At 36.0% G+C, this 23,712-nt stretch overlaps 1 protein-coding gene across 1 annotated transcript in view; it reads right to left on the minus strand.

Annotated features, from left to right (window-relative positions):
- LOC100368924 (peptidyl-prolyl cis-trans isomerase-like 4) overlaps window positions 1-23,712 on the minus strand; it is a 51,116-nt gene continuing 27,404 nt past the window's right edge. The window contains exons 11-13 of the mRNA XM_085505373.1: window positions 16,272-16,341; window positions 1,135-1,252; window positions 1-615 (exon numbers count right to left, since the gene is read on the minus strand). Of these exons, the coding sequence (XP_085361499.1) occupies window positions 313-615; window positions 1,135-1,252; window positions 16,272-16,341 (491 nt within the window). The 3' untranslated portion in view covers window positions 1-312. The remainder of the gene's footprint in view (window positions 616-1,134; window positions 1,253-16,271; window positions 16,342-23,712) is intronic.

The following is a 23,712-nucleotide window of genomic DNA, read 5'->3' on the forward strand; positions in this document are numbered from 1 at the left end:
GCACTTATCTCCATGACGTTTATTTTATAACATAGTTGATAAATATTGTGTCATAATCATAACAGGCACACGAACTAAGTTTTAATTTTTTTTTCAAAACAATTATCACCATTATTTTATTAATGTAACTGAAATGCTATAATGTGTTGCCCACCCATCCTTCATGAATTTAGTAAAATAGCTTATCAACATTGGATACTAATACAACTTAATGTACAAACATAAGACAAAATAAGCAGTCCACATAAAAAGTGTTTATAGCAATACACGAGTGTAGGTTTAATTTGTATTCAAACCTAAGGCTGTAGAATATTAGCTGCGATAGTGTCTATCTCTTTCTCTGCACCTTTCTCTATCTTTGTATTTATCTTTCTCATTATTCCTTCCTCTATCTCTATCTCTGTCATAATATTTGTCCCTATCTCTGCTATTGTGTTTGTCTCTATGTCTGTCATGATGAGTACTCTTATCTCTCTGTTTCTCCCTATGATCATCTCGGTCCCTATATCGATGTCTCTCTTCATGTCGGTCACTGCTTCTTTTTCTTTGTTTGTCTCTGTGATGCACATCATCTTCCTCAGAATCACTTTTGTGTCTTCTGTCTTTATTGTTATCCTATATATAAAGTTAGTAGAGTTAATATTCACTGTATAAAGCATTGTGCACGTGCCTCATTAACTATATATAGAAATTATTAATTTTAAGATTCAAGAATGTAAAATAAACCTGTATCCATACTTAGATACATCTACTAAATGAAGTCAACCATATTCTCGAGGCTCACATCAGGCCGACAACTCTTAGAAAATTTTAGCTTTGCCTCACACATTATTTTAACAGACAATTCACCTTGTCCAATATGGCGATGCAAAAGAATCATTATTGTTTAAATTACCTCATGAAATTTTCTTTCAACTACAATTTCTTATCCATCAAAACGAGCAAAGAGAGTGCATGACACTTCCCCCAGAGTATAACAGTGATATGTTGTGTTGTATTCGTTATAGCATTGCTGAATAATTTAGTATATTCGCTAGAAGTGTCACATTCATATGCATGGATGCATATATCTTCATTGACATACATCACAAACATTTCATTCTAAGTAATGCTTAATGTACAGTGCCCAATTACCTTGTTCTTTCTGTAATGTCTTTCTTCACTTTCACCTCTCTCATGTTTTCTCTTCTTCTGTTTATGAGTAGACGTACTAGGTTCATGATAATCGTCTTCAAGTACGAGATCATATTGTCTAGAAAACATCTGTTAAGGAATCGTTTTTTTTCTTTTGTATGGAGAAAACAAAAGAGGTTGTGCTACCTAATAATAAAAAGGCGATGTTAAAACAAAAAGCTAAATAAATATAACTTATCTTGCACATGTCAAGGATCTAGCCTATTTTAAATGAAATGTTACTAACAGTTGTCAAATAGAAGAGTTGAAATACTGAGTGCAGTCATGCATACATATATTAGGCATCAGTAAACTAGCATGAAGACTCTTTAGTGTTATATGCCAAGAATTAACAACCATTCTAAACTAACAATATCAACCACAAACTAGTTGTTTCAACGTTCAGCATTTGGAAATGCAAAGTCATCTGTTGAACACAAATATATCGTTTTTTTCTCTTGATGTTGTCGAGAATTAAATAATTTGCAATAACTGATAATTTGTCAAAAGTACATCATTCTGTTTTTAAACAAATACTGTTAATAAAAATACTGTTTAGTCGTGAACAGTCATATGGGAATATCTAAGAATTTAATAAAAATCTAATTTTCACGTTCGCGATGATTCACACCCGCAAGTTATACAGTCATTTAAAATGATTTATCTTGAAAAGATTCAAATCAATCAAATTGCAACGAAAATGAATATAAGTAATACTAGGGGCCACATACGAACTAATAATATTCCAGTGTCGACCACGGTTGGCTTCATACACGACATTGTTAGGCGAGCTATTACGATCAAAGACTAATAATAAATTATAGGAAATAACTCGTTAAGCATCAAACTGGAAGCTATAGCTCTGAGGTGACATGCTGATAGTACAATGAGTCGTGGCAAATACAGTGCATGTTGACTAGAGTATTCACAGCAGGGATAGACCCATGCACATGTAATAAGTCACATAACTTGGGATTTGCGTGTAATTTGATTTGTGATAACCGTGTATAGTCAGTTGTCAACGTTTTTTTTTTAATCACTTCAGCCAATATTGTTTTCGAATCTTGAGGGATCCGAACTCGATGACTAAAAATCAACAAGAACATGATATAACAAGGTTTGACGTCGCGATCAATTCAACTAATGCACTACGATAGACAAACAAATGACAGGTAGATAATGTTTGTGTTTTTTAAACAAAAAAACATCTTTTTTCAAACTATTCTATAAAATCCGATTAGCATTTGGTCATTAATAAATATACAAACAGGGAACGCATATCGTTAAACACGTAACCATGTCTTGGTATGACGCCCGTGTCTGTGCGCGGAAGATCATAAACGCCAAGACTTAAATTTCAATTTTTGTATTAGAGAAATTTACGCCGCCATCTTGAATAAGTGTCTGTTGTATTCATGTATTATATTTGCGAGAAAGCATAGGTAGCAACGAGAAGTTGTTGCAAATGTGCAGAATTCACGAGTAAAATTGGGAACTCCATCTGGCAAAAATGAACCTACAAAAAGTTAAACTAAATTAAAAACGTTGCCAAGTCAACCAAATGCTGTTAATTAATTCAGCTTAATTATTTAAACAAATACCTGCAAAGACTTATTTTATCATGTGCACTGAAATCATCTAACTTCAATATCAAGACACTTGTGCAGACACAACATACATATTTATGACCAAACATGAATGAAATGTCATTTTTCAATTGAGAAAAGATCTGAAGATTTACTTGCTTGCGTTGTAATAACCCATTAATGTTTTGTTTTCAACTGGTCGAATAAAGTTAAAATGATCAACTTTTATGTCCCAGTTAAAGCTATCTTTGGAATAGTTTTACATTGTTGCCATGGTGAATCGCTGGTGGTTGCATCATGCTTTTTATATAGTGCATTAATCGCTCAAACACAGAACTGTAAAACTTAAGAAGTGAAGTGGAGCACTTTAAGAATATTTATCAGCATGTCAAAAAAGTAAAACAAAATTGTTTGCTGCTAACATAGTAAAATTTATTCAAACAGTTTTTATTATGTATATGAATGCGTAAATCCGGGTCACGCACACGTTTTTTCTTCAATATTTCAAACAAAGGCTTATTTATTTATTTATTTATTTATTTATTTATTTATTTATTTATTTATTTATTTATTTATTTATTTAAAAGAAAACGTTCCATTTTCATTTTTATTTTCGAGTTATAAATTTGACTTTCAAAGAATTTAGGATGAACAAGCCATGCATGGCACAGTCCCTGTTAGTTATCAAATTTAAGATATATAGTTATGTTTATAGTAATATAGCTGGAATATAACCATGTCAGGAATATGATTTTTTAACATTAAAATGATTGACATTTGTATCTGATCGTCAAACAAATACTTGTCCATATTGAGAGATATTGCTCTGGAACAACATTCAAAATCAGCCATTTTGAATACATGAACAAAATCCATCCATAAATGCAAGAAATGCTTGATATTCGAGGATTTCTTTAGCACAAAAATAGCACACTTTGAAAAGGATTGTCAAACCAATATATCCGTATATCCATGACATGATGTATAATGAATATTAAAAATTTGAACATAATTAGTCAAAACAAGTCAGACATATGGGTCTGGAAACCCATTCGTTAAAACAAAATGGCCGCCAGTCAGCCATTTTGAATCTGATCTGAAAAATAAAATGACGTGCATCAGGAACCCGTAATGTGTAATGTATGTACCAAGTTTGATTGAAATCCATCCATAAATGCCAGAAATGATATTTTTTAGTACAAAAATGAAAACCATTCGGCCATTTTGAATAGGATCGTCAAACCAATATATCTGTCTATGACATGATGTATAATGAATATTTAAAATTTGAACATAATCAGTCAAAACAAGTCGGAGATATGGCACGAGAACCACATTCATTAAAACAAAATTGCCGCCAGTTGGCCATTTTGAACGTTATCTGAAAAACAAAATTATTTGCATCAAGGTCCGATAATGTCTAATGTATATACCAAGTTTGAACAAAATCCATCTGTAAACAGCCAAGAAAATGGTTGATTTTTACGATTTTTTAACACAAAAATGGCCACCATTTGGCCATCTTGAATCAGATCGTAAAACAAAATGATGTTCATCAAGGTTCTATAATGTCTAATGTATATACCAAGTTTGAACAAAATCCATCTGTAAACAGCCAAGAAAATGGTTGATTTTTATGATTTTTTAACACAAAAATGGCCACCATTCGGCCATCTTGAATCAGATCGTAAAACAAAATGATGTTCATCAAGGTCCTATAATGTCCAACGTATATACAAGGTTTGAACAAAATCCATCTGTAAACAGCAGGGGAAATGCTCGATTTTGAAGATGTTTAGCACAAAAATGTTCGCCATTCGGCCATCTTGAATCAGATCATTAAACAAATTGACGTGCATATGTATGATATCATGTATGATGTATGTGTGAAGTTTGATTGTGATTGATACAGGCATATCTAAGATACAGATCCGGACGCATGCACAGACGCACACACGCACGCACACATGCACGCACACACGCACGCACGGACACACAGAGGTCAAAACAGAAGTCCCCGTTTTCGGACTGCGTTCGAACGGGGACTAAAAAGTAAACAATCAGTCACGATGTATAATAACATCCAAGGAGTAACCAATCAGTCACGATGTATAATAACATCCAGTGAATAACCAATCAGTCACGATGTATAATAACATCCAGTGAATAACCAATCAGTCACGATGTATAATAACATCCAGGGAGTAACCAATCAGTGACAATGTATAATAACATCCAAGGAGTAACCAATCAGTCACGATGTATAATAACATCCAGGGAGTAACCAATCAGTCACGATGTATAATAACATCCAAGGAGTAACCAATCAGTCACGATGTATAATAACATCCAAGGAGTAACCAATCAGTCACGATGTATAATAACATCCAAGGAGTAACCAATCAGTGACAATGTATAATAACATCCAAGGAGTAACCAATCAGTCACGATGTATAATAACATCCAAGGAGTAACCAATCAGTCACGATGTATAATAACATCCAAGGAGTAACCAATCAGTCACGATGTATAATAACATCCAGAGAGTAACCAATCAGTCACGATGTATAATAACATCCAGGGAGTAACCAATTAGTCACGATGTATAATAACATCCAGAGAGTAACCAATCAGTCACGATGTATAATAACATCCAAGGAGTAACCAATCAGTCACGATGTATAATAACATCCAGAGAGTAACCAATCAGTCACGATGTATAATAACATCCAAGGAGTAACCAATCAGTCACGATGTATAATAACATCCAGGGAGTAACCAATCAGTCACGATGTATAATAACATCCAAGGAGTAACCAATCAGTCACGATGTATAATAACATCCAAGGAGTAACCAATTAGTCACGATGTATAATAACATCCAGGGAGTAACCAATCAGTCACGATGTATAATAACATCCAGGGAGTAACCAATCAGTCACGATGTATAATAACATCCAAGGAGTAACCAATCAGTCACGATGTATAATAACATCCAGGGAGTAACCAATCAGTCACGATGTATAACATCCAAGGAGTAACCAATTAGTCACGATGTATAATAACATCCAGAGAGTAACCAATTAGTCACGATGTATAATAACATCCAGGGAGTAACCAATCAGTCACGATGTATAATAACATCCAGGGAGTAACCAATCAGTCACGATGTATAATAACATCCAAAGAGTAACCAATTAGTCACGATGTATAATAACATCCAAGGAGTAACCAATCAGTCACGATGTATAATAACATCCAAGGAGTAACCAATCAGTCACGATGTATAATAACATCCAAGGAGTAACCAATCAGTCACGATGTATAATAACATCCAAGGAGTAACCAATTAGTCACGATGTATAATAACATCCAGGGAGTAACCAATTAGTCACGATGTATAATAACATCCAAGGAGTAACCAATCAGTCACGATGTATAATAACATCCAAGGAGTAACCAATTAGTCACGATGTATAATAACATCCAAGGAGTAACCAGTCAGTGACAATGTATAATAACATCCAAGGAGTAACCAATTAGTCACGATGTATAATAACATCCAGGGAGTAACCAATTAGTCACGATGTATAATAACATCCAAGGAGTAACCAATCAGTCACGATTTATAATAACATCCAGGGAGTAACCAATCAGTCACGATGTATAATAACATCCAAGGAGTAACCAATCAGTCACGATGTATAATAACATCCAGGGAGTAACCAATCAGTCACGATGTATAATAACATCCAAGGAGTAACCAATCAGTCACGATGTATAATAACATCCAGGGAGTAACCAATCAGTCACGATGTATAATAACATCCAAGGAGTAACCAATTAGTCACGATGTATAATAACATCCAGAGAGTAACCAATTAGTCACGATGTATAATAATATCCAGGGAGTAACCAATCAGTCACGATGTATAATAACATCCAGGGAGTAACCAATCAGTCACGATGTATAATAACATCCAAAGAGTAACCAATTAGTCACGATGTATAATAACATCCAAGGAGTAACCAATCAGTCACGATGTATAATAACATCCAAGGAGTAACCAATTAGTCACGATGTATAATAACATCCAGGGAGTAACCAATCAGTCACGATGTATAATAACATCCAAGGAGTAACCAATCAGTCACGATGTATAATAACATCCAAGGAGTAACCAATTAGTCACGATGTATAATAACATCCAGGGAGTAACCAATTAGTCACGATGTATAATAACATCCAAGGAGTAACCAATCAGTCACGATGTATAATAACATCCAAGGAGTAACCAATTAGTCACGATGTATAATAACATCCAAGGAGTAACCAATCAGTGACAATTAATAATAACATCCAGGAAGTAACCAATCAGTCACGATGTATAATAACATCCAGTGAGTAACCAATTAGTCACGATGTATAATAACATCCAGAGAGTAACCAATCAGTCACGATGTATAATAACATCCAGGGAGTAACCAATCAGTCACGATGTATAATAACATCCAAGGAGTAACCAATCAGTCACGATGTATAATAACATCCAGGGAGTAACCAATCAGTCACGATGTATAATAACATCCAGTGAGTAACCAATTAGTCACGATGTATAATAACATCCAGAGAGTAACCAATCAGTCAGGATGTATAATAACATCCAAGGAGTAACCAATCAGTCACGATGTATAATAACATCCAGAGAGTAACCAATCAGTCACGATGTATAACAACATCCAGGGAGTAACCAATCAGTCACGATGTATAATAACATCCAGGGAGTAACCAATCAGTGACGATGTATAATAACATCCAGAGAGTAACCAATCAGTGACGATGTATAATAACATACAGGGAGTAACCAATCAGTGACAATGTATAATAACATACAGGGAGTAACCAATCAGTGACAATGTATAATAACATCCAGGGAGAAACCAATCAGTGACAATGTATAATAACATCCAGGGAGTAACCAATCAGTGACAATGTATAATAACATCCAGGGAGTAACCAATCAGTCACGATGTATAATAACATCCAGGGAGTAACCAATCAGTCACGATGTATAATAACATCCAGGGAGTAACCTATCAGTCACGATGTATAATAACATCCAAGGAGTAACCAATCAGTCACGATGTATAATAACATCCAGGGAGTAACCAATCAGTGACAATGTATAATAACATCCAGAGAGTAACCAATCAGTGACGATGTATAATAACATCCAGGGAGTAACCAATCAGTCACGATGTATCATAACATCCAAGGAGTAACCAATCAGTCACGATGTATAATAACATCCAGGGAGTAACGAATCAGTCACGATGTATAATAACATCCAGGGAGTAACCAATCAGTGACAATGTATAATAACATCCAAGAAGTAACCAATCAGTGACAATGTATAATAACATCCAGGGAGTAACCAATCAGTCACGATGTATAATAACATCCAAGGAGTAACCAATCAGTCACGATGTATAATAACATCCAGGGAGTAACCAATCAGTCACGATGTATAATAACATCCAAGAAGTAACCAATCAGTGACAATGTATAATAACATCCAGGGAGTAACCAATCAGTGACGATGTATAATAACATCCAAGGAGTAACCAATCAGTCACGATGTATAATAACATCCAGGGAGTAACCAATCAGTGACGATGTATAATAACATCCAGGGAGTAACCAATCAGTCACGATGTATAATAACATCCAGTGAGTAACCAATCAGTCACGATGTATAATAACATCCAGTGAGTAACCAATTAGTCACGATGTATAATAACATACAGGGAGTAACCAATCAGTCACGAGGTATAATAACATCAAAGGAGTAACCAATCAGTGACAATGTATAATAACATCCAAGGAGTAACCAATCAGTGACAATGTATAATAACATCCAGGGAGTAACCAATCAGTCACGATGTATAATAACATCCAGGGAGTAACCAATCAGTCACGATGTATAATAACATCCAGGGAGTAACCAATCAGTCACGATGTATAATAACATCCAGGGAGTAACCAATCAGTCACGATGTATAATAACATCCAGGGATTACCAATCAGTGACAATGTATAATAACATCCAGGGAGTAACCAATCAGTCACGATGTATAATATCATCCAGGGATTACCAATCAGTGACAATGTATAATAACATCCAGGGAGTAACCAATCAGTCACGATGTATAATAACATCCAGGGAGTAACCAATCAGTCACGATGTATAAAAACATCCAGGGAGTAACCAATCAGTCACGATGTATAATAACATCCAAGGAGTAACCAATCAGTCACGATGTATAATAACATCCAGTGAGTAACCAATCAGTCACGATGTATAATAACATCCAAGGAGTAACCAATCAGTCACGATGTATAATAACATCCAAGGAGTAACCAATCAGTGACAATGTATAATAACATCCAAGGAGTAACCAATCAGTCACGATGTATAATAACATCCAGGGAGTAACCAATCAGTCACGATGTATAATAACATCCAAGGAGTAACCAATCAGTCACGATGTATAATAACATCCAGGGAGTAACCAATCAGTCACGATGTATAATAACATCCAGGGAGTAACCAATCAGTCACGATGTATAATAACATCCAAGGAGTAACCAATCAGTGACAATGTATAATAACATCCAAGGAGTAACCAATCAGTCACGATGTATAATAACATCCAGGGAGTAACCAATCAGTCACGATGTATAATAACATCCAAGGAGTAACCAATTAGTCACGATGTATATTAACATCCAGGGAGTAACCAATTAGTCACGATGTATAATAACATCCAGGGAGTAACCAATCAGTCACGATGTATAATAACATCCAAGGAGTAACCAATCAGTGACAATGTATAATAACATCCAAGGAGTAACCAATCAGTCACGATGTATAATAACATCCAGGGAGTAACCAATCAGTCACGATGTATAATAACATCCAAGGAGTAACCAATCAGTCACGATGTATAATAACATCCAAGGAGTAACCAATCAGTCACGATGTATAATAACATCCAAGGAGTAACCAATTAGTCACGATGTATAATAACATCCAGGGAGTAACCAATTAGTCACGATGTATAATAACATCCAAGGAGTAACCAATCAGTCACGATGTATAATAACATCCAGGGAGTAACCAATCAGTCACGATGTATAATAACATCCAAGGAGTAACCAATCAGTGACAATGTATAATAACATCCAAGGAGTAACCAATCAGTCACGATGTATAATAACATCCAGGGAGTAACCAATCAGTCACGATGTATAATAACATCCAAGGAGTAACCAATCAGTCACGATGTATAATAACATCCAGGGAGTAACCAATCAGTCACGATGTATAATAACATCCAGGGAGTAACCAATCAGTCACGATGTATAATAACACCCAAGGAGTAACCAATCAGTGACAATGTATAATAACATCCAAGGAGTAACCAATCAGTCACGATGTATAATAACATCCAGGGAGTAAGCAATCAGTCACGATGTATAATAACATCCAAGGAGTAACCAATTAGTCACGATGTATAATAACATCCAGGGAGTAACCAATTAGTCACGATGTATAATAACATCCAGGGAGTAACCAATCAGTCACGATGTATAATAACATCCAAGGAGTAACCAATCAGTGACAATGTATAATAACATCCAAGGAGTAACCAATCAGTGACGATGTATAATAACATCCAAGGAGTAACCAATCAGTCACGATGTATAATAACATCCAGGGAGTAACCAATCAGTCACGATGTATAATAACATCCAAGGAGTAACCAATCAGTCACGATGTATAATAACATCCAGGGAGTAACCAATCAGTCACGATGTATAATAACATCCAGGGAGTAACCAATCAGTCACGATGTATAATAACATCCAAGGAGTAACCAATCAGTGACAATGTATAATAACATCCAAGGAGTAACCAATCAGTCACGATGTATAATAACATCCAGGGAGTAACCAATCAGTCACGATGTATAATAACATCCAAGGAGTAACCAATCAGTCACGATGTATAATAAAATCCAGGGAGTAACCAATCAGTGACAATGTATAATAACATCCAAGGAGTAACCAATCAGTCACGATGTATAATAACATCCAGGGAGTAACCAATCAGTCACGATGTATAATAACATCCAAGGAGTAACCAATCAGTGACAATGTATAATAACATCCAAGGAGTAACCAATCAGTCACGATGTATAATAACATCCAAGGAGTAACCAATCAGTGACAATGTATAATAACATCCAAGGAGTAACCAATCAGTCACGATGTATAATAACATCCAAGGAGTAACCAATCAGTCACGATGTATAATAACATCCAGGGAGTAACCAATCAGTCACGATGTATAATAACATCCAGGGAGTAACAATCAGTCACGATGTATAATAACATCCAGTGAGTAACCAATCAGTCACGATGTATAATAACATCCAGTGAGTAACCAATCAGTCACGATGTATAATAACATCCAGGGAGTAACCAATCAGTGACAATGTATAATAACATCCAGGGAGTAACCAATCAGTCACGATGTATAATAACATCCAGGGAGTAACCAATCAGTCACGATGTATAATAACATCCAGTGAGTAACCAATCAGTCACGATGTATAATAACATCCAGTGAGTAACCAATCAGTCACGATGTATAATAACATCCAGTGAGTAACCAATCAGTCACGATGTATAATAACATCCAGTGAGTAACCAATCAGTCACGATGTATAATAACATCCAGTGAGTAACCAATCAGTCACGATGTATAATAACATCCAGGGAGTAACCAATTAGTCACGATGTATAATAACATCCAGGGAGTAACCAATCAGTGACAATGTATAATAACATCCAAGGAGTAACCAATCAGTCACGATGTATAATAACATCCAGGGAGTAACCAATCAGTCACGATGTATAATAACATCCAGGGAGTAACCAATCAGTCACGATGTATAATAACATCCAAGGAGTAACCAATCAGTCACGATGTATAATAACATCCAGGGAGTAACCAATCAGTCACGATGTATAATAACATCCAGGGAGTAACCAATCAGTCACGATGTATAATAACATACAGGGAGTAACCAATCAGTGACAATGTATAATAACATACAGGGAGTAACCAATCAGTGACAATGTATAATAACATCCAAGGAGTAACCAATCAGTCACGATGTATAATAACATCCAGGGAGTAACCAATCAGTCACGATGTATAATAACATACAGGGAGTAACCAATCAGTGACAATGTATAATAACATACAGGGAGTAACCAATCAGTGACAATGTATAATAACATCCAGGGAGTAACCAATCAGTCACGATGTATAATAACATCCAAGGATTACCCACATCTAGCCAACACCCAGTGTACACCTCTAGTAATGGGAGATTGCCCACACCTCGCCTACACCCACTGTCATCCTCTAGTACTGGGAGATTACCCACACCATGCCATGTAATGTAAGATGACCCACACCTAGCCTACACCCAGTGTCAGCCTGTAGTAATTGTAGAGTTACCACAACTAGCGTACACCTAGTGTCTGCCTCTAGTAATGGGAGATTACCCACACCTAGCTTAAACCCAGTATCTGCCTCTAGTAATTGTAGAGTTACCACAACTAGCCTACACCCAGCCTCTAGTAATGGAAGATTACCCACACCTAGGCTACACCGAGTGTCAGCCTCTAGTAATGAGAGATTACCCACACCTACCCTAAACCCAGTATCTGCCTCTAGTAATTGCAGTTACCACAACTAGTGTTCACCCAGTGTCCACCTCTGGTAATGAGAGATTACCCACATCTAGCCTACACCCAGTGTCTGCCTCTAGTAATGAGAGATTGCCCATATCTAGCCTACACCCAGTGTCTGCGTCTAGTAATGGGAGATTGCCCACACCTAGCCTACACCCAGTGTCTGCCTCTAGTAATGGGAGATTACCCACACCTAGCCTACACCCAGTGTCAGCCTCTAGTAATGAAAGATTACCCACACCATGTCATGTAATGGGAGATTTACCACAACTAGCCTACACCCAGTGCCCACCTCTGGTAATGGGAGATTACAAACACCTAGGCTACACCCAGTGTGTTTCTATTAATGGAAGTTCACCAATTTATCCAAATACATAAGTAAGTTTTGAAATAATAATAGCCTTCAATACATTTTAATTATTTTAATGGATTTTCAGCATGTTAAAATAGCAGCAATTGAATTGAATTATGGAACAAGTGCACATGCTTGTATAATATGTGTGATGTACATGTATGTGTAAAGTTTGAATGTGATTGATTGGTCAGAGCATGTCAGAGATCCTGGAACCGCATTTGTTTAAAAAAATGGCCACCAGTCGACCATTTTGATGTGTGTGAAGTTTGAATAAAATTGACCCTGGCATGTCTGTGATCCACATAGACACACATACAGAGGGCACATTATAAGTCACTTTTTTCAGACTACTACTAAAGGCAACTAATAATAAATAGCTGGGAATTAACTTTGCGGTTACAGAGATGTCAATAAACTGACTACTCCACTATGAATCTAATTTAAGATGTAGTGTTTAGTATTCCAGTCACATACATGTAACTAAGTAGGTTATTAATAAGTAAAACATTTCTATGATTCTAAACATAAGTATATGTATAACTCATTTTTAATATAGCAACCAACATTTACCAACAGACAGTACTAAGATGACAATCTGTTCTTCATTCTCATATCAAGCAAGGTCTTGTGAATCACATGAAGAACATACATGTATGCTAATGTTGATGGCACTGAATATTTTTTTTTTGTAGTTGTATTGCAAAAAAACGTAAATTTAAACCTTTGATCCCAAATTGTAACAAGGTTGTGCAAGACGTATGTGAAACTTATGTGCCAGGTTTTCCCACCATCTTGTAGTTCAAACTGTACACACATAAACACACACTGTGACTTTGACCTACCGGGTATGTCCCAAGAATATACCTACATCACATGACATGATTGTTAAGTTCGAAGGCTCTAGCTATTTCCCCTTCAGTTATATGACAGACACATATACACGTAAACTCGTACTGTGACCTGACCTTTGACCCCTATTACAGCAAGTTCTTCAAATTTAAATCTCTACCTATTTTTTTCCCATCGCAGTTGTCACATGCTCTAGTTGAAATTGTAGCTTGATGAGTAGGAAATAAACTAGCATTTAATTATCAGTAGAGCCAAACAGCCAGTTATGTGAAAAAATAACAATTGCAGGTAAAAAATACATGAAAAAACATTTTGATTTGTTTGTTTATGCTGTTCTGTTTATATTTCTGACTACACCCACTTTGTTCAAGAATGGGTTATTTGAATAGTCACTTTCATACATGATTGTCATGGAAACGATTTTACTTAACCTACTATTGCAGTAACATGATCTAAAGTCAAAAACATTGATTACTGAATCTCACAGTACCTGATGTATCAAGTTCATTGCTATACATTTACAGCACACACATAAATCAATACTACTTTGACAATTGAGAACTAACAAAATATCCAGAAATAAAATATTAACCGCTAACATAATTAAAAAGATAACTTTGAATTCAGAAGATTATAGTGTAATCATGTTTCCTGCATTCTACATTGAGACATTGACTAATTGGAGTTCAAATCAAATCTCATTTTACTGATAACAAAATACATATTTATCACATCAAAAGATTAGTGTACACCTGTGTCTACTTTGAATGCTATTTTGGATTAATGTCTTTAATTTTAAATTGTGTATATTTACTGAAAGATTAGTTACAATAGAAATCCTCATGAAGTGAAGAATAATAAAGATTTTGAATACTTTTATCAGACTGCTTGGTGGCAGCAAACATTAGTTTACCGCTCAATCTGATTAAAATCTGATGTAGTGTACAGGCTTTAATTATTTTGGCTATAAACTTATTTTAATTTTATTTTTTTATTACTTTTGTAATAAAAATAATAATGCAATATCATTGATATCATCAGCCTCCCATGTATGGCCAGATTTATTCATGAAGCCAGTGTTTTATATCATAAAATTAATTATCACAAATTAAAAAGAATCATTTTGTTCTGCATAGCATACGAATTAATTTCTTTGACACATCAAGAATCACATCCCTGTACAAATTACAGTAATTATTAGTACTTATATTCATACTTACATTAGTGGATAACAATCCCATTCTACTGAATTTCAAATAAATATATTCACTCTATTATTCATCAATACCTATAACTATCTATAACTTACAATATCCAATACAGTCAAAGATTATCACACTTCACATTGGTGTCTGAATATTGAATTCAATAAGAGCAAGAATAAATTTCTCATAAATGATATCTAAATGAACAAAAGTCATTTATAAAAACACAAACACATTCATTCATCAACCAGTCACTGCAGTGGTTGTCGCATCAGACTCATGATCGGTAGACCCAAGTTCAAATCCTATCTCAGGCTGAACATCAAAGGGTCGACCTCTACCCTGGGTGAGTGTGCCACAGACTCAATGGGAAGGCCAATTCCACTGGCCGAGATTCATTTACTAATGAATGCGACTTTGGGGGAACCTTGGTTAAGGTCAGCAGGTGCTTGTGTTCCAGGATAGTGTATTAAATTGCCATTTGATAGGAAGATGGCCACTGTCATGTAGTCCCAAACATGAATATGACTTCTGTGGCAAAAATGCACTAAGTGTCAGCACTTGCAATTTGCACATACAAAAAAAAGTCTGGAGAGACAACGGTGACATTCAATGTTTTTAAAAAAAAAAAAAAAAACCTAAATTCATTTTTTACTGCCTAATCTTATGTTATTTTAACATTTTGTTTTTTACTTACCTTTTTACCTTACCTTTTATTACTTTCAGCCAAAAATGAATTTGTAATTTTATTACGGTATAATAAAACTGTATTATTATTTATACAAACAGAACAAATAAATGATTGGACAGAATTCATCAGACAAAGTAAGCATTCATAATACAGTAGGAATAGCATGACATTTTATTATTTTAACCTATAAATAACATATAGATTATAACAATTATTGATATAGCCGAGTGGTTAATCTACTATTCAGTGAAGTCAGAAATATGTTTTTTTAATAGTAAATTTGATTGCTGATCTCTTGCATTTTTTATTTTGAATTAATAAAAAAATCAAGTTAATTTTTGAAACATACATTAGACTTCCTACAGTATTCCCTAATATATACATACATGTGTGTATAAACCTTTTATAAACCCATTATTACAAATGTATATCATGGTAAATTCAGTGCAAGCACATAAAAGTAAACTGATATAAACATGTACACGCGCACGCGCACGCACACACGCACACACACACACACAGACACAGAGAGAGAGAGACAATGTTTTATCATTTCCACAGAAACCAATAAAAAGGATACGTTTTTCTTGTTTTATCTTTGACTACATACTGTGGTCTGTTTGATTTCTTATCTTCCTTAGATTCATTTCCTAATACAACAAATAGTACAGATGTATAATATGGTAACATTAATATTATTCATCTTAGAAAAATGACTTTTTAAGATGCTTTACTTGACGATAATTGTAACCAAGGTATAATGATGAATTTTTCACACAAACTAAAAAAAAAGACATTTTATTATACATGTCATCTGGACACTGATTCAAACAATGTAAAACAACAACAACAAGTTTAGTGTTCTAATAACTAATAAATAACAAGGTGATGAAATGTCATTGTCTAAAAATTCTCTACCTGGATGAAATAGCGCCCTCACATTAAGAATACCACTACCTTTATATATTGCTAACAGCAGGGATTTTTTTTAAACAAAGGAACAGGGGTGCAGCACCCTCATGCCAAGGTCATGCGCCCCCTTACCCTGGGGAGCAGATCCTCTGGCACATATCAAATTCTGATTGACCAGGGATCACATGTGGCCACATTCTTCAACTTCAACCTATCTGATAGTAATTTTAGCCCCAAAGAAGCCATAGGATACTCCATTATAACTCAGAATTATCAAAAACTCCACATCCTGGGAAGGAGAACGCTATCTCCCACACTTGGTGGTGCTGCTAAATTGCAGTGCTCCCTCTTGCAGTTTTTTTCCTAGAATAACCCCTGAATAACAGCGTTATAAGCATTTAAAGTGCTGATGAAATGCTCGTTATATCCCAAATCAATTATTAGTGATGAAGTATTAATATGGTTTATGTGTTTCAAGATAAAATTAATATTTTTTAATGAAAAAAATGGTTTTAAACTCGGTCTACGCCAATGTAACTTTAGTGTACCTAAAAACGAGGCTCATCAATAGTCCTCATTAGCTTCCTATTTGCATACAAAAATTCCTCTAGTGACATAACAAAGAGAGGTCGTTGATCAGTGCCCATAGCCACGAGTGCAAAAAGTGGTGTTTTCTTATTCACTTTTTTTGTTGTTTGACTAAATTGACCCACATGTACTTATTCTTTGAGGGAGATTGTACCATAACTCAGATTATCAAGATTGTTGGTATAGGGTTGAGTCAAATGCGACATCCGTCAATTCTAGCATCACTAAGATCAACGTCCTTATGAGAGAATTTCGCTGAACCCTTTCTATATTCAAAAATGATTTTAAATGATATTATAAGCCTTGAATTATAATGATCAGTGACATAGAGAAATAATAAATAATCTAATATACTGTATCCTTGATTCATGAATCACAGCTACAAAAAACTACTCGCAAATGAACTAACATTAACTTGAAATGGGTCATGTCAGGTCACTGTGAGGACAAGTGTGTGGATGTCGTCGTTTGATTTATTTAGAAAAATATTCAGTTGAAGTGATTGTCATTGCTACGACATTAAAATTAAAATTACTTAGTCAAAAAAATATTCTTACCTTCTTCATCTATGAAAGTCAAAATTTACTCATGACAAATATGATTTATTAATTTTAAAAATAAAATTACTAAAAGTACATTACTGAAGTACACAGATCAAAAATGATTATAAATCTGCAGCAAAATGTTTGTTGCCCTCTAGTGTTCAGATTTGTTTTTGTTTTTTTAATGTAATAAACTTTATTACTCCTTTGTAATCTGTTTTATACGTATTACTCTACAAGGAAAGGATTGTCCATTAAATGAAAGACGTATTGAGGGTCTTTTTTAGATTCAACCATTTTGCTCAAAACATATTTTTTGGTGCTAATATGAGTTCAGTTTAATTAATATTACAAATCATGGTTTGTTGGAACATGTGGATGGATTTCAGAGACAAATTATAATTATTAAGGTTGGATGGTATTCACATGTGCGATTATTTTAGAGAATACAGCAGTCAAAATTAGTCTACAATTATAATAATTTTTTTAGTATTAGTAACAGTATGTGAAATTATGTTTGACAAAAATAAGTGAAAAAGTACGCATAAAATACCATTTTAGCAGCAGTTTTCATAGATCACCATGAAAACACATTTTTTTTTAAAAAAACTCACTAAGAATATTGTCAATTTTTAATTTAAAAAAAAACTATTATAATATATCTATTTTTCGCCATATGTCACTGAGGAAAAAATGTGTTATTGAGATTAATCCATACCACAGGGGAGTGACATTTAGTAAAATCCCTAAACAAACAAAACATGCTAAACTGAGTATGGAGACCCCATATTTTCAATTAATTTTCTTCATCATTGTATCATCAGAATGGTATATGAAATTAGTGAAAGTAAAGAAAAAGACAATATATTCACTGTTATGAGCATAAATGATACTGGCATGATTAGGAAATTTAGATAATCAAATGATTAGTATATATCTTAACAAACACAGTCATACTGATGACAAGGTTGTTCTGAAAACTGATAATAATTTTAACATTTTGTTCCCCAAAAAATAATACCTAATTTGACCCCTAGTGACCTAACGCATGGATTTATTTGCATCCATTCGCATGTAAGTTTGCCAGTTTTCACACACAGTTTAGATGCAAATTATTTACTTTGGGACATGAACATAATCATGCATGCTTTCAGAAATATAAACAGCTTTTCACACATGCCATGTGGTATACAGAGAAAAACATATGTATGCTTTGGAATAAATAGTGTTGCTGCCGGTTTGCAACACAGTTAGATATGTGGCGCCCTCTAGTGGTCCTTTCGTTTTGTTCAAAGTTGACCTTTTACCTTTTGAAGATCACAAGTTTTCACGCTACCGCGGCATTTGATTTTGACTCGTCACTAACGCTCAATTCGTCATTCAATATTCACGCTATTCCATGGTCAAGACACAAACGTAAGTGTGATCTTATTTCCTGTTACTGTAATAATGACATCGTTCAGAATTACTAATTTTTTGATGAGTGAATTCAGCGAGGTTTCTAAATGCAATTTTACACGAGGCGTCGTAGGTCGACATGATGTGGAAAATTCCGTGAAACTTTATGTATTTGTTTTTGATCGATGATTGTGCAACCAATGCCTTAATTAGTGATTTATGCGTGTCTAGTTAATCTGATTCAACGATTTATTGTTATATCTCAAGATTATTTCGATTATGTGCAATTTTGTTTCACTCGATGCTTATCACGTGACCGCTATCTCCATGTGTGATGTAATTGACTTGTATCGCAACACCTACTTCTGTATTTTTATTGTTCGCTATTATTGGTCTGTAAGCCGCGAATATTACCAAGGTGTGAATCATATTTTATTGTCTAAAATTATGTTTTTACATTATACTTGTACATTATTTATACCTTTGTAATTTCTTTATTTATTTTCTTTTTTATTCATTTTACAGTTGAAACCATTGTCATTGTCACTGCCAATATTCTATCGTAACTTGACCTTGTATATCTACTAGATGTGATTAAAGTGATCAATGCGTTGAAAGTTGTGTTTTATCCAATCAACTGTGTCGTGTCAATATTCACCCTCAACCGAACAGCAGGAGCTGTTACAGTTTCAAGTTTCTTGATGTCATGGATCAACCAGACAATATTTCCGTATCTTCAAGTGCCAGTACGGCATCATCAAAGGCAAGAGCAGCAGCCAAGGGTGCAGCTTTGAAAGTTAGACTGCAAAGACTGGCCCAGACAGAAGCACTCGAACTGGAGGAGCTCAAATTAAAGCAACAAAGGATACGTTTCGAGCAAGAAACTCAGCTTGCCGAGTCAGAGGCGGAAGAACGGGTATATGAAGCCCTAGAGTCAAATCCAGTCGAAGATGTCACAAAGGGAGAGGAGAAGCTGGGATCTCAAGTGCTGTCGTTTGAAGACCCATGGTGGTCAGCTCAACCCCCTCAAGGAAATGTGAATCTTCTTTCTCCACTCGGTGTGAATGATGTGACTTTGCCATCCCCAGCACTACCTTTGACAACAGGTCAATCAGGCACTCCTCAGAGCAAACAACAATCCACTCATGTGGAGGAGCAGTTAGTTAACATCAGCCAACAGTCTACCAAGAGTCAGTCTGATCAATCAGCAAATGTGATCACTGAAATGGGCAACATAATGTTCAGAAAAGAGCTATTGAGTTCCAGTCTTCGAACTTTCAATGACAGTGCAACTTCTTACAGGGCCTGGAAGGCATTAATGATGAGCACTATAAGTGAGTTAAATGTACCCCCCTCACAAGAGGTAAATCTGATTATGCGATGGTTGGGAAACAGTTCACGAGAACTGGTTACACCACTTCAAAGTGTTTATGTAGACAAACCAATCGAAGCTCTGAAACATATATGGAATCTCCTAGACCAAACATATGGTGCAGTAGAGGTGATTGAACAAGATTTGATGAATCGTCTACAAGAATTTCCAAGGTTCACCATTAAGGAATCAATCAAGCTGCAGCATTTAGATCACCTACTTCTAGAAGTTCTTCACATGAAGGAGTCTGGAAAATATCCTGGTCTTGCCAGCCTTGACTCTGCCCATGGGCTCAATGTAGTTGTACAAAAACTACCTCCAAGCCTGAAAGTTTCGTGGATGAAGCATGGTGCTAGTTTCAAGACAAACAACAACGTTTTATTTCCACCATTTGAAGTATTCTACAATTTCATTCATCAAGAATCAGTAATGAGAAATGATCCAAGTTTCTCTGTAATTTCCAATCAACAAAAGGAAAGTGGTAGATCGTTTGCAGTTAGTGTGTCACCTCACATTTCTGAATCAAAACCATTTAGAAGGAACTGTCCCCTGTGTAGTTCTTCACATTGGCTGTCACAGTGCGGGGAATTCAAGGAGAAGTCAGTTGGGGAACGTAGGAGGTTTGTGCAAGAAAAGAAGCTGTGTCGCAATTGCCTCAACCCTGGTCATTTTGTTAGTACTTGCAGAAAGGGAAGTTTTTGCAAGCTGTGTGCTGATAAGCATTCAAGTTTTTTTCATCCAGTTACGACACATCAAACAACCACACCTAGTAATTCGCCAGCATCATCTTCAATTCAAGCTCAAAATCTGAGTGAGTCGCATCAGGGTACATCTACAGCCGTTACTTGCAAAAATAGCATCATTGGGTTTGCAGCAGTGCCTGTCAGTGTTAGGTGCTCAGGAGGAAGAAAAACTGTAAAGACATATGCATTCTTGGACAATGGATCAAACATAAGTTTCTGTACTGAATCTCTTGCTCAGAAATTAGGCGTCCAGGGTAAGAAAACCGAAATTGACTTGAAGACCGCACATCTACCAATCAACGGAGACTACTAACACTTGAAATCTCCAATTTGAATGGGGATATTGTCGTTATGGCTCCCGAAGTATTTACTATTCCAACTTTGCCAGTGGACAGCCACACAATTGCTAAGCAGGAAGAAATCAATAAGTGGCCACATCTTGATGGTGTTCAGGTGACAAATATTAATGAAGAAGTTGGACTATTGATTGGCACTAACATTCCAGAACTGCATCAACCCCTTGAGGTCAAAACATCAACTAATGGTGGCCCCTATGCTACACGAACATTGTGTGGTTGGGTCGTCAATGGTCCATTATATATAGGCCAACAAGAGAACATGTGTAATTTCATTAACTCCAATAGGCAATGCCTAGAGTATCCTTCTCTTGATGAACAATTTAAAACATTTTGTAACATTGACTTCAATGACACTAATATAGGAAAAACTGTGATGTCTCGTGATGACTTGAAGGCTATCAACATCATGAAACGATCAATTTGCTTCGAAGATGGTCATTATCAAGTAGCTATGCCATGGAAGACAGATCCTCAAGTGCTACCCAACAACAAGTCAATGGCCTTGAAAAGGCTGAATTCTCTCAAGGTTCGACTTGAGAAAGACGACATTCTAAAGGTGAAGTACACTAAGTTCATGGAAGGCTTAGTCCAGGACGGCTATGCTAGAAAGGTGTGTTCCGCTGTAGGCCATGAATCAAGGTGGTTTCTACCACATCACCCAGTCATACATCCTCAAAAGCCGGAGAAGGTGCGTATAGTATTTGACTGCTCAGCAAAATACAAAGATGTTTGCCTCAATGACCTTCTTCTACAGGGGCCGGACTTAACCAGTTCCCTAATGGGTGTGTTGATGCGGTTTCGCCTCAGTCAAGTTGCCTTCTCGGCTGATGTTGAGAAAATGTTCTACCAAGTTAGAGTGCCTGAAACTGACTCCCACTACCTAACTTACCTTTGGTGGGAAAATGGTAATCTGAATAATTCTCCACAAGAATATCAAATGCGGGTACATCTTTTTGGTGGACGATCGTCACCAAGTTGTGCCAATTTTGCCCTTAGAAATGTGGCAAAGGACCGTGCAGGAGAACATGAGCAGAATATCACTAATACTATTGAAAACAACTTTTACGTTGACGACTGTCTCAAGTCTTTAGATAGTGAAGATGAGGCGATTAGCACTGCTCTAAATCTTAAGCATCTGCTTGCAAAGGGTGGTTTCAACCTGACCAAGTGGAGTTCAAATTCCGTAAAGTTATTGAATGCCCTTCCCTTCAACAGGATAAATCAAAGGATCTATCATCTCTGGGAGGTGGTGACTTGCAACGGGCTCTCGGAGTCCAGTGGTTCATCAAGGAAGACAGTCTTGGCTATGTTATCTCTCCAAAAACCAAACCCAGTACACGCAGAGGTATCTTGTCAGTGGTAGCTTCGGTGTATGATCCATTGGGATTGGTATCTCCATTTATACTGAAGGCAAAATTTCTGCTTCGAGAACTGTGCTTACTTAATTGTAAATGGGACCAAGACATTCCTAAGAAAATCGAGATTGAGTGGAACAAATGGCTGTCTGACTTGAGCCATCTGACAACATTGAGAATTCGGCGTAGTTATAAAGAGCCGAAACTTGGAGCGGTTGTGTATCGAGAACTACATCACTTTGGTGATGCATCATCAACGGGTTATGGTGCTGTTTCCTATCTTTGTCAGAAGGACGCAGAAGGTATATTCAGTTGTGCGCTTGTCGCAGCGAAGTCTCGCCTTGCCCCCATGAAAATGCAGACGATCCCAAGAATGGAGCTCCAGGCTGCAGTCTTAGCATGTCGCTTGGACCAGATGATTCGCGACGAACTTCAGGAGATCAAGATCGATAAATCTATTCTATGGACGGACAGCACATGCGTCTTACGATACATAAATAATGAAACAACACGCTTCAAAACGTTTGTGGGCAATCGCATTGCAACTATCTTGTCTCATGTACTAGCAAGGATCAATGGCACTACATTCCTTCAATGCAGAACCCAGCAGATCTTGCTTCTCATGGGATGAGGGCAATGGAATTAATTAAGAGTGATCTGTGGTTCTCTGGACCAGAGTTTTTGAAACAAGACGAAAGTGAATGGCCACAATATCCTGCTGACCTGGGTATCTCTGAAAGGGACCCAGAATT

This window comes from Saccoglossus kowalevskii, chromosome 11 (assembly GCF_978046115.1).
Source record: "Saccoglossus kowalevskii chromosome 11, keSacKowa6.1, whole genome shotgun sequence".
NCBI classification, from domain to species: domain Eukaryota; kingdom Metazoa; phylum Hemichordata; class Enteropneusta; family Harrimaniidae; genus Saccoglossus; species Saccoglossus kowalevskii.